Source organism: Pelecanus crispus, chromosome 3, assembly GCF_030463565.1.
Source record: "Pelecanus crispus isolate bPelCri1 chromosome 3, bPelCri1.pri, whole genome shotgun sequence".
NCBI lineage: Eukaryota > Metazoa > Chordata > Aves > Pelecaniformes > Pelecanidae > Pelecanus > Pelecanus crispus.
In genome coordinates, this window is record NC_134645.1 from 33,397,215 (window position 1) to 33,409,505 (window position 12,291).

Sequence of the window (12,291 nt, forward strand, 5' to 3'; positions counted from 1 at the left end):
TAACCCACAGCATGCTGCTAAGGTGTTTCTTAGCACGTCAGGATGCTGATTTCACTGACTGTCAGTTAAATGCTTTTCTTCCCAGTAATGACTTCATGGGAAGGGATAATGCTGTGGTGATGACATTGGTAATGGTCACCGCTCTTTGTGTTAATGCCTGAGAGCTTTTGATACCTTGTTTGATTGTGCAGCCTTTGATCCTGTTCCTTTAGTGTAGTGCCTTTTTATACTCTTAATTTGGAAACAGGGTCAGTTTCCTGGGGTCAGAGGAGAACCACGTAACAGTATTGTGTGGTAGACTGCACAAGTATGGGTATGTTATAATTCTGCAAGGTAAAAACTTAACCAGGTGCTGTTGCTGAATTGTTCTCCTGAATTTCCTGATGGTTGTTCTCTTTGAACTTTAGGTTTGTCAGATTCTTGTTTACAGCAGGCCACATCAGCAGACAGTCATGAGTCTGGGTGTAGGTGGGAAGTACAATGGGTCTGCCAGCATGACAGCATTAGGAACTGTTGGGACAGCAGCACCCTTAAACTAAGGCTTGAATCTTACCTAGAAGGGATGAGTGGTAAAGAACAGAGAAATGCTACTGTGGTGAGACTGCTCTTCTCTGAATCATATGGGGATGGCCTGTAGGAACAGATGGCTCACTCTTTCTTCCAGTTCAGGATGAAGTGGCATGAAATGAAGCTAAGTAATAGTAAATCCAAAATAAAAAGTAGATGGGTGTTTATGCAGTGTGAGGTTAAATCGTGGAATTCTTTGCCAGAGTTTGATGTGGATGCTAAAAGCTTGCTTGGGCTCAGAGGGAAACTGACAAAATAGTGGAGAAGAAAGCTGTAGAGGTTTACTGAGTGCTTAGAGCTTACCTCTGGCTGAGAAGGTCTCTTTAGAAGCTGGTTTACAGGAAGCATCAGATATGTGACGTTGTTCAAATATTCTTCCCTAGACATCTGGTTTTAGCTGTGCTCAGATCCTGATCTGCTGTGTTAAATGGTTCCCTGGGTCTATCTAATAATGTCTATTCTTATCCTCTTAATGAAGAGGTAGCATTTCTGTGGAATATAAGAGAAGGCAACACTCTTCTAAATCAGAACTTTAGAAGCTGATATTCTGTGAATCATGCAACAAATAAGAAGAGAGACAGACGCTATAATGAGAAATATCCACCTACTTTCACAACCAGAACATGCCCTACTCTTTCAGTGAGAGATCACTATTTGCAGAGAAGCATTTACAGCTAGTTGTAGTATCTGCAGCCAGAGTACTGTGTCTTCTTTTGTTCTTGAATGTTTATGCTCGTTGTTTCAATCGGTGCTTTAGTTTTACCACTGTTCTTACCTCGCACTGTTACATATCTAGTGCATATGCTGACTTTGCAAGTACTTTGGCAGGGGAGTTTCCACTTAAACATGCCCAGACCAGAGAAATAAACTGTAGTAGCATTTTAAAATTAAAACAGAATATTAAACCATAAATTACTAGTAAAGCTCTTTGCAGGTACAAAATATAGTTGTGATAGAATATCATGTGCAATTTTATTCAGTTATTTTTTAAAAATGTTTCAACTTCATTAAGGTATGTATTTCAAAAGGCCATTTTAGCTCCGCAGATGTTTAGATGTATGTTAATTTAATACTAGGTTATTTTGTGGCGTCAGACTGCATCAATTTTTTTCCCTCTGTTATGCTATTACTTTGTCTTTCGCTCAGTAGGAATTTTTTTGTGTTTTATCAACTTTTGTCAGCTGCAGCATCTGGCAATGAGAATGTTCAGCCTCCACCATTAGCTTATAAGAAATGGGGTTTGCAAGATGTGGATACAATTGTTGACCATGCTAGTATTGGTAAGCGTTTCTGTTTAATTTCTAACATTTGGCTTAAATGAAACTGAATGTTTTCATGCTGTTAAATTTGGGGTGAGAGCACTTAGTAGTACTGGCTGGGTAAAAATAAATAGTGGGAGAAACCTGTTGTAGTGAATGATCTCATTAACTATTACCAAAAACATATTTTACTTTCTTTTCTAGTCTGAGCCTCCGCTCTCCACTTGAGGGGAGAAAGGATGCTACAGCTGTAGCTGTCTTGTCCTTTCTTGTTTGGTAAGGAACAGCCAAGAGAGACTAGATCAGATGCAGTTATTCCTGTTTCTGCCAGGTTAAAGAACCGTCTGGCAGGCAGGTTAGACTGGTATGGGTCTTTCCTGAGCCTAACACATAAAGAAACTAAAATTTGATACTGCACCTTTCCAAAAAAAGACAAACTGACTTCTAGGCTTTCAAAGACTTCTACTCCTCAGGAATTTGCAGAAGTTCAGGTTCTTGTCAGACAGGCAGGTCTGAGGGACAGTAAGCTTCATTTCTCTTCCACACTTTTCACAAAAGCAGGTAAGACGTCAGAAGGGGGCTAATGAGGCAGGTGAAGTGAATTTGGTAGATGTGTTTTTCCTGCTGAACTCTGCTGAATTTTTTTTTTTCTCCTAAACAAACAAATTGTGCTTTAGAATTAATTAGGTTATTTCTGCTGTGTTCTTTGGAATTTCTGTGGTTAAAGCTGCTCTCCTCCCCTCTGAATGTTGGCTGGTCAGGAATATATTTAGACTTTTAGAGCAGTTGCATACCTTTGTTCTGAAAGTATAAGACATTCACTTTAATGTTTTTGTTAGGCATCATGACACTGTCTCCTTTTGATCAAATGAAGACTGCCTCCAATATAGGTGGATATAATGCAGCTATAAAAAACAGCCCACCTGCTATGTCTCAGTATGTTACTGTTGGATCCAATCCTTTCACTGGTTTCTTTTTTGCCCTGGAGGTATGTACTACAAAGCTGACTTGCTGAAACTTTGAATCCTTCTCTTTTCTGTATGGGTATTTCTGAAGTATTCCTATGTTCATTTTATGCTGAAATTTCCCCCTCTTCTTGATCTTCTGAAACTGGAGTGATTTGGAGTAGATGTGATACTAATGTCTACCACAGGTTCCTGTTAATGAGAAATTTTATTTTTATCTAAAAATTAATGTGATAGTCAAGTAATTTTTTTTTTTTCAGTTGTTAATTTATAGCCAATTAAGTAACATAAGGTTTTTTAAAAAATGAGGTTGAGGTTGTGTAAACATGCATCTTACAGATTTTTGGAGGCCTTTGGCCTTTGATCATGTATGCATATGGCCTGAGTATACTGTGGTGATTTCATATAGCAGCACTACTACTTGTAGAAGAAAACTGCAACTTACGCTTAATACCAGTAGCACACTTATGTCGTCTTCTGTTGTACTGGAGGGGAAGGATGGCAATGTAGCTGTGTGTCTTGTACATTCAGACCCTGTGTGTGTGCTGTCCTTTTCAGGGTTGCAAGTTGATTGAAAACGCTAGAATTGGAATTTTGATCTTGTACTTGCTTTTCCAATATGCTTATGAAAAAACTGCTTACACTGATATTTGCAAGGATGCCAAAGCCATACACCAGCTAACTCTCCATGATAAATCATACACAGGCTTTTTTAACTTCTGTTGCAGACAAACATACTGAGCTACCAGTGACTTGCAGGAGGATTTTGAAATGGTAAAGAGATGTCAGAATGGCTTTTCTGGGGGCAATGAATTAAAATTTTGCAGAGTCTTAAAGCTATGCTTTCTGAGCTGGAAGTCCATAGGAGGCCTGAAAAACTATTCTGCAGTTGAGTTCAGTGTAAGAACTATTTCTTGGCTTTCTGAACATTCTGTTCCTTTCTTTCAGGGTAGCTCGCAGCCCCTGTTGTCTCACGTTGCCTTAGCAGTTGCAAGTAAACTGACTTCAGCATTGTTTAATGCTGCCAGGTAATAACAAAAAATTACATTAAATTATTTTTGGTTTAGTAGCTACATAATAGTTTGAGGATTTTTAGGACCATTAGTATGATTCTCCTAATGTGTTTTTCTATTGCAAGTGGCTGGCTGGGTTGGAAGAGTAAACATGAAGAAGAACCTGCCCAAAAACAGAAGCCAAAAGTTGAACCTGCCACCCCATTGGCGGTGAGGTCAGTTTTACATACTGTCTCAATTGCTTTAAATCTTTTGTGTTTTTAATTGTTTGAATTATTTCAAAAGGTGCATAATTGATGAACATGTTTATTTTTCTTGACTTGAAGCAGTGATGATAGTTTGCAGGTCATCTGTTTTAAGCTTTGTTTCATTTCAGTTTATCATTCTGGGCAAATTACTTATCTCTTTCACTTCCAGCATGTGGGTTCATTGTTACTGTAAAAAACCAGTGTGCACAGTTTAATGACAGTATAAGTACACGAATATCAGTCCTGAAGTTTATCACTGAAGAGCTTCAAAGAAGCCACACGAAGTGCTTGCTGCTTAAGATAGTTTAAAGCTCCTCACAAAAATTGGGAGGTATCCTGCTTTCCTGTTGATTGTGGAAGAAGGACAATGGGAACAACAGGTTGCAGCCTAATGTTTTCAAGAAAGCTTATAAAAGGCTAAATTCCTGATTCTTTTTCCTGATTGTTTTTTAAAGTATTCTCAAGACTAGTCAGCCATAAGAGAGGATTTAGAAAGTAACCCACTGGTCTGAGATCCTTGCCTGACAATGCATGACAAGGCAATTGCTTATCCTAGTTTCTGAACTTTGGTTTTCGGTAGGGCTTTAACAGACCTACGAGATCTCCCAGTAGACAGGATACTTTGCTTCTAATTTTACCCATGCCTTTATGTTACCTTAAAACAAGAAATCTTAGTCCTTATAAGATACTCTGTTTACTATTTCTGGTTTTGCTTGACTTTTTTTTTTTTTTTTTAAGGTTTGGACTTCCAGATTCCCGTCGCCATGGTGAAAGAATATGTCTTTCTCCATGTAACACTTTGGCAGCAGTAACAGATGATTTTGGAAGGGTTATTTTACTGGATGTTACGAGAGGACTTGCAGTTCGCATGTGGAAAGGTATGATGGTGTATATTAGTATAGCAAATAATACTCTTCAAAATACTGTGGCTTCTTATGTTCAGACTTAGAATTCCAAGTGACTTTCCATTATTAAGAAATACTTTAGTACATTGTGTTATTACAAACCAAGTATTAAAGGCAGATGTAATACAAAGTCCATAAGGGTATTGTACCAATCCCTGAAATACTGATATGGCCTATAGTAAAAATTTGGTCTGTTTGGTTTGTATTGTATAGATTTTCACACACCCCCCCTGACTGTATCCCAACAGAAAGCTTTTTTTTGACTTAAAAATTTTTTTGGAAGAGCTTTAGCTCTATTCTTCAAGATTCTTTCTCTTGATAAGCTCTAGTATCTTCTTTAATTCTGCTGAGAGAATAAACAGAAGTTTGAAAAATCAGTGAGAAGATACGCAACTTGTTAGATTCTCATTTCATCATGGTGACTGTGCAAGAAGGGAGTGTTCAGTCTGTTCTAAACTGAGGGCTTTTTGGGGGGAAAAAAAAAAGCAGATGTTAAGCTCTCAAATTGTAATTATACCTAGTGTTACAACAAGTCTTTTTTTTCTATAGAATTAAAATTTTGCAGCTTTTTAGGAGTGTCAGATAAGTTTTAAGAACAGAGAGAAAATCTATAGTGCTCTCTCTTTCCCACACTACCGATTCAGAAGGTTAGTGGTCATGAATATAGTGGCTACTTCAGTGACATGCTAACAGTGTAATAGCTAGAGTAATCACGTTTCCTCTGTGCAGTCTCCTTCTCTCATATTTTGAAGCTTACTAGCTATAATATGTGCTTTCTGATATTCTTGCACTTTTTTTTTCTTCATTACTGGGAGCTTCATATTATCTAGGAAGTACTGTTAGAGTCCTAAGCTTTATTTGATAGTCAGACACACATTTACAATTTGCCAGCCTTTCCCCAGTGAGGCTGTTGAGATGTGAAATAGCGTTGGTGGGTTTTTGTGGGGTTTTTATTGGGTTTTTTTTTCTTTTTTAAGCAAAGCTGTCTACTGAATTAAATCTTTTGCAATGTACCTTTTCTCACTAATTGAATTGTGAATACTTTTCAACCTTCTTAGTATAATACATCTTTTTATAAACTTGGTTTATACATTAGTATTTCACTTGTGGTTTGGAGTCTTTGTTTGCACTTGCTAAACCATTACATAGTGTAGTGATGTCATTAGAGCATGTCTGCCTTTTTTGTTTAGGAAGATTTTATGAGGGAAAGTTTCTGCATTACCCAGAGAGAGAGAGAGGGAAGATGAGTATTTTTATTGGGTTTCTAAAACTTACATTGTAATGATGAAAACATATGAATAAAACGTTACATATCCTATTTAATAGGTTATGCAAATTTCCTTCCTTAAATCTTTTGTTGTTGTTGTTTTGAAATGTGAGAAATCTGGACACTTGCTACAGATCTTTCTTCTCTGAGAAGCTTTTGCATTGGTGTAATGTCCAGAGTATAGACCTGATGAGTTTTGGGGTTTTTTGTGGCTTCTCCCAGAAGAACTTGTTCTGCCTCAAAGCTTTGTGGGAGGCTGCATTTACTCTGAGGAGTCCTCTGGTGGGCCTTGCTCTGAGCTGATGGACCACGGTTCTTGACAGAAGTCTGGCTACTGGCCAGAGTTGGACAGTTTGAAACAAAGTTTAAGACAGCTTGCTGCTGGAATAGTACTTAAGTGGTTGGTGATGTGTACTAATCATGTATTAATTTCTGTACACTAATGAACTTCTGTCTTCTCTTACAAAGGATACCGTGATGCAGAAGTTGGTTGGATACAGACTGTAGAGGACCTTCATGAGAGGGAAACAGAGAAGATGGATTTTTCTCCTTTTGGAAATGCCCAAGGTCCGAGCAGAGTAGCTCAGTTCCTTGTGATCTATGCTCCGAGGAGAGGCATTCTGGAAGTATGGAGCATGCAGCAAGGGCCTCGGGTTGGAGCCTTCAATGTGGGGAAATATTGTAGGTAAGAAACAGTTAGCAGGTAGGCATATTGGCTGTTCTGCTGCAATAAAGTCATATGTGGATATGCCAGTGGCAAAAGCGGAAAGTGCTGACAGGTGCTCTACAGTCTTTCCTGATAAACACATTTAGCTGTTGTTAAACCTTAGCTTTATAAAATTTGTTGTCTTTTTATTCACTGTGTGGAAACAGAAGGTTGCTAATTTTGTTCTTCACTGTAAAGGTCGTGTTTTTTGTTGGTTTCAGGTTGTTGTATCCTGGTTATAAAATAATGGGTCTAAACAATGTGACCAGTCAGGGATGGCAGCCCCAGACTTACCAGATATGCCTTGTTGATCCAGTCTCTGGAAATGTAAAAACTGTCCATGTACCTTTCCATCTAGCCCTGAGGTAAGGACTTTTTGTGCTCTCTGTAACCAAATGAATTTAATTATTGTTTTTGGAAACAATGTTTTATTGAGAGAGCGCAATTCTGGTGTTCCTTCTCAAGCTGAATAGTACTCTGGTAATAGTCTCATTGGTTTATATGCATTAACTTGATTTTGATTAATGTGATGTTACCTTAAAGTAGCATAAATAATTAATTTTTTGTTTTTTCTGAATCATTCACTTTAGTTCTCTTCACTCATACAATTAAAATTATTTCCCTTCAGTGATAAAAAGAGTGAGCGAGCAAAGGATATGCATCTAGTGAAGAAGTTAAATGCTTTACTCAAAGCTAAAACCTCAGATCCAGGTGGGTTCTCTTGTAGAATTTCTTAAGAGTGTATGTTGTCAAATGGTTCTTGTATTAACTGCCCTGTAAGTGTGTAAACACAGGTATGATTGCGCAGCATTCTGGCAGCTGTATGTGCTATGAATTATGATCTTTAAGTAGCTTGTATTTTTTTTGATAAGCTACTAGATTAAATTTATATCATACAAGGATCCGGTATAAGCCTTGCCTGCCATGTAAATCTTAACTAAACTCTACTTTGAGTGCTTGCATAAAACATGGTCTGTTTGCAACCCATTATACTATGTAATGGAGTTCAGCATTTGACTCTAGATATCCTTCTTCCTGTAAGTAACGTGTATTTCTTACAAAAGACAGGTTTGGAGTAAGAGATGCCACTGAGCTGTTGTTTTGTTTCATTTTCCCCAAGCTTATTTTGGCAACTTTTGTAATAGTGTCTTCATCTCTATAGCATGAACGCATGTGCACCTTCACTGTGGTGTGGGTTGACTTGCTTTTCAGAATGCATTTGAGAAATACGAATTGAAGTCATGATTGTCTTTGTTTGCAGATTTGATTGAAGCTGAAGCAAAGGAATTAATACTTGATATCAAATACCCTGCTACAAAGAAACAGGTGAATATTTAGAAGCCAGTATACTTTAATATTAGAGAAAAAAAATACATTATCAGATTAGAGTGCTGTCTTTTTAAATCTTTCAAAACATGTAATTTTTTCCTAGAGTTAGTTGAAGCAAACAACAGAGCTGTTTTGGTGGGGAGTTTTTGGTTTTGTGGGTGTGGGGTTTTTTGGTTTTTGTTTTTTTTCTTTAAACAACATACTGACTGGTATTAATTTTGACTTATGACTTCCATGATAGAAGTCAAAATAATAAAAAGAGAGCAGACCTTTCTGTAGGATCAAATTATGCCACAAGTATATGTGAAGACAAAATACAAACGAAAAATCATTGTCAAAGTTGTGCTTTGTTGTCTTACCTTATGTGTTTTTAAAGTAAAATTAAATAAATGTTAAATTCTCTTGAATGTTTCCTTAACAGGCTCTGGAAAGCATATTGACAAGTGAACGTGTGCCACTTTCATCTCTCACAAACATCACTCAGACATTAATGGATAATTTAAAAAAACAGGGTAGGTGGATATTTAATTTTCAAATACGGAGAGGTATTTGCACTTTGTCTGCAGTGCTCTAGGACTGTTGTAGAACTATGCTGTTCCACAGGGAGCCTGGACTTGGTTTGCTTAGTTTTGCTCCTAGATATCACAGGATGTTGCTTCTACATTTTTTTTTTTTAATGCAGACTGCAAATAGCTTGCTAGTAATTATGCTTTGCTATGCTTGCTATGTGCCTACTGACTTGTGATTATATTAAAAAAGAAAAAGAACCCCAACAACTGGGCTGGGCACTCGTATCCAGTAAAAGCTCCCTTCAGAAAGAAGCTGTCACAGACTTTTGCCTGTAGAAGTTTTAGCTTGTTCTCTCTCTCTGTCCAAGGAAGGCAGTAAGGATATGGTACTTTGGATCTGTGAATTTTAATAAACTGGAAGCCCAAAATCCTTATCACTGAGGATCTAAGCTCTGGCCAGATGCCTCGTATCTTTTCTTGGTAAACTTCACTGAAGTTATATTACATATGTTTTGCTAGAGATTTCAGAGCCAATGTCGGGAAGTGTCATTACCCATTCAAAATCTTGTTGCTGAAAGTCTGCAAGATTGTTTCTTTGAAATGATACACTTGGATCTTTCTAAATTGGGACAGCCTTCCTTGTGCTTGAGGTGACCCAGTTTTGGAGACCCACCTGGGTGTTGAGGAACAGAGTGGAGAAGCACGTACGTGCCACTTCCTTTGCATGTGTTGGGACTTCTCAGCAATAGAAGCCTGCTTTTTTTTTGCCTTTTTAAAAAAAAAAAAAAAATCTCTGGATTCATTTCCACTTGTTAGAAGATGAGACTTTAGCAATAGGAGTCAAGAAATCCCTACCACTGTTGTGTGGAAGTCCTGAATAAACCACTTGTCAGTTAGAAAGGCTGTGTCCCTTGTCCTACCTCAGTGAGAACATCACAACATATTTTTGTAGTTTCAAAGCCTTGAGAGGAGGTCTTCCTTTCACTTGTATTAGTGGGGTTTTTTTTACCATTTTCTTAAAGTAGATAGAGGAGATTGAGAGCTTCACATGTGCAGTTCTCTACCTAATTTTGGTCTGCATTCTAAATCACTAGCATTACCCATTTCTATCAGAACTCCTAAAAAAACAAAGAAAAATGGAAACATGCCCTTTTACACTGACGAGAGATTGACAGAACTGCGTACTTACTGAGGTCTGTTTGAGTGTGTATTTTTCATTGTTAATCTCTTATTGTCATACATAATATTATTTCCTCACAGTCACAATAGAGAACAAACTTGGCTGATGATCCAGCCTTCTAATTTCAGAACAGTAGTGGCATATCCTTCCACTTGTGCTTAGTAGGTAAAAGATAACGTGAAGCAGATGCTGGGCTCTGTGAATGCTGTGGTGTGAATAAGAGGTCAAGTGACTGAGCGGCAAGCTCTGTGCATTTCTCTTTTATAGGATTTTTGGTAGCAATGTATCAAAAGTGTTTAAGGGTTTGTAGGGAGAAAATCGTGTTTAGAAGCTGTTTCAGGTGAAGATGATCTATTCAGAGATATTTTTTTCTATAAAAAGGTCCTTTTAGGATCTCTGTAAAATGCTTTCTTTTAAAACAAGTGAGTTGGAATAGAGGGTTTTTTCAACATTGTGTTGGTGTTAGCTTCCTATATTCTGATTGCTTTAATTGTTACTGAAATTTGAATGTCAATAGATAATGAAATTTCTGAGACTAAGATTGTAGAAATACAAAAGGCACTGTCTTGCACAGATGAAATGGAATTCGTATCAGTAGATATCAAGCTCTCTTCTGATGCAAGGAATATGTTTAAAATATTGGCATAATGAATAAAAGATTATCATTTGGTATTTAATTATTAAAAAAAGAAAATATGTTTGAGACTTAGTGTATTTCAATTTTCAGCACTCTGGTCTGGCCTCAAACCAGAGACAATAGATTTGTCTTTCTTTGGTTCCACATTGTCAGCATCCTTCAGTTTAAAAATGAGCCTGATATCTTTCTCTAATACTTCTCATAAAAATAATTCTTGTTTTATACTGCCATGAATTAAATATAATCACTGCAAGCAGCAGTGCGTCAAAGAATTACACTGAGACATAAGTCCTCCAGATCTAATAAAGGAGGAGTTTAATGTGGCTGTGAAGTATGTTTTGGTATTTCAGGCTATATGTTCAGGTTCAAATGCAGTTTTATTTCTCCTCAGAGCTTGACTGTGTGGATGAAGGACTACTGCAGTTCTGCGCAAACAAGTTAAAGCTGTTACGTCTTTATGAACTAGTTAGCAAACTAAACTCCCAAAGCATACAGAAAGACACTCCACCCTCAGATAATGTGAGTAAATTAAAAATTCAGTTCTTGTAGAATAGAGTGATGATTTAAGCATAACAATATGTTTCAAGGCCTCAGATAAAGTAAGTAGGTAAGCAAGTTACCTGTTTTTTGTGCCCTGGACCTTTTAATGAAGTAATTGTTTCATAATGCCTACCCCTGAGCCCCATATAAATGTCTAGTAATTCATCTACCTAATATTCTTTAGCAGTCACATAAAGTTGAGACACAAGCGAAAATAGAACCAGGATCTCCTGATTTCTGTACTTTATCGAAAATATATAGCATATTCTTAACCTTGTTTAGTTTTGGAGGGGTATTTTGGGACCAGTAGAAATCATAAATTCTGATATTTGCTTGTGTATCATCATAAATTGGCTTGCTTTTGATATAATTTGTAAAAGTGCTTATACATTTATAAAAGCCACATGGAGTGGTGTTATATGGGCTTGTTTGCTTGATGGGTGATTATTATACTATGAGTAGGATCTAAATCTGGGAAATGTATCTGCTGAGGTGCGTAAAAATAAAGCTAGACAAGGTCTTCATTTGAGCTATATGAATAACTGAATTTTGAGATTATTCAATCATTTTGGCCCTTTTTAATGTTCAGAACAAAATATTTTGACTCTTCTGACTTGTTTTAGTTTTTACTGTGTTTCGGAAAAAATCTGTTTGCATTAGTCTTGTGATGTGTGATTTTTTGCGGGGGGGGGGGACTTTTGCTTTTAAGGACTTGGCTAAACTGCTTCGGCTGGAAGAAAAAGATTTTCATAGGCTCCAAACTTTACTGGAGAGCTACAAGAAAGAAAACACTCAAACTACTGTTCAGTTTGCTGATGAGAAGGATGAAGTACTGTCTGTGAAAATGTTCTTAAAGTATTTGGAATATGAAAAGGACATGATTAATGTGAAAAATATGGAAGACGGAGAATATGTGGCTTTAGGTAAGAGCTACTGAACTGGTTGTCACATTACTTAAAAACTGATTATAATCTAAGATGGTATAAATATTTTAGCCTTCATTTGGGGGCCTTAACAAGCTGGCTTGGCTTGAAGTGGTATGCGACAGTGCTAGGTCCAGACTCTTACCTTAGGCATAGGACAAGTCTTTCTACCTTGGATATTAATGGATGGATATCAATAAAAGTTAACTACATCTGTGGATACAATTACTCTAAATCTGTGTT

General features: G+C 37.1%; 1 protein-coding gene across 6 annotated transcripts in view; it reads left to right on the forward strand.

Moving 5' to 3' along the window:
- The window catches only part of RAB3GAP2 (RAB3 GTPase activating non-catalytic protein subunit 2), a 46,066-nt gene that overhangs the window by 18,080 nt on the left and 15,695 nt on the right, over positions 1-12,291 (forward strand). For 5 of the 6 annotated variants that reach the window (XM_075707089.1, XM_075707090.1, XM_075707093.1 and 2 more), the window contains 12 exons: positions 1,749-1,847; positions 2,666-2,814; positions 3,740-3,819; positions 3,930-4,019; positions 4,791-4,930; positions 6,693-6,909; positions 7,152-7,295; positions 7,559-7,641; positions 8,192-8,256; positions 8,681-8,771; positions 10,977-11,104; positions 11,835-12,048. In XM_075707089.1, coding sequence (XP_075563204.1) covers positions 1,749-1,847; positions 2,666-2,814; positions 3,740-3,819; positions 3,930-4,019; positions 4,791-4,930; positions 6,693-6,909; positions 7,152-7,295; positions 7,559-7,641; positions 8,192-8,256; positions 8,681-8,771; positions 10,977-11,104; positions 11,835-12,048 — 1,500 coding nt within the window. The remainder of the gene's footprint in view (positions 1-1,748; positions 1,848-2,665; positions 2,815-3,739; positions 3,820-3,929; positions 4,020-4,790; positions 4,931-6,692; positions 6,910-7,151; positions 7,296-7,558; positions 7,642-8,191; positions 8,257-8,680; positions 8,772-10,976; positions 11,105-11,834; positions 12,049-12,291) is intronic. The other variant, XM_075707091.1, reaches the window with a different exon arrangement.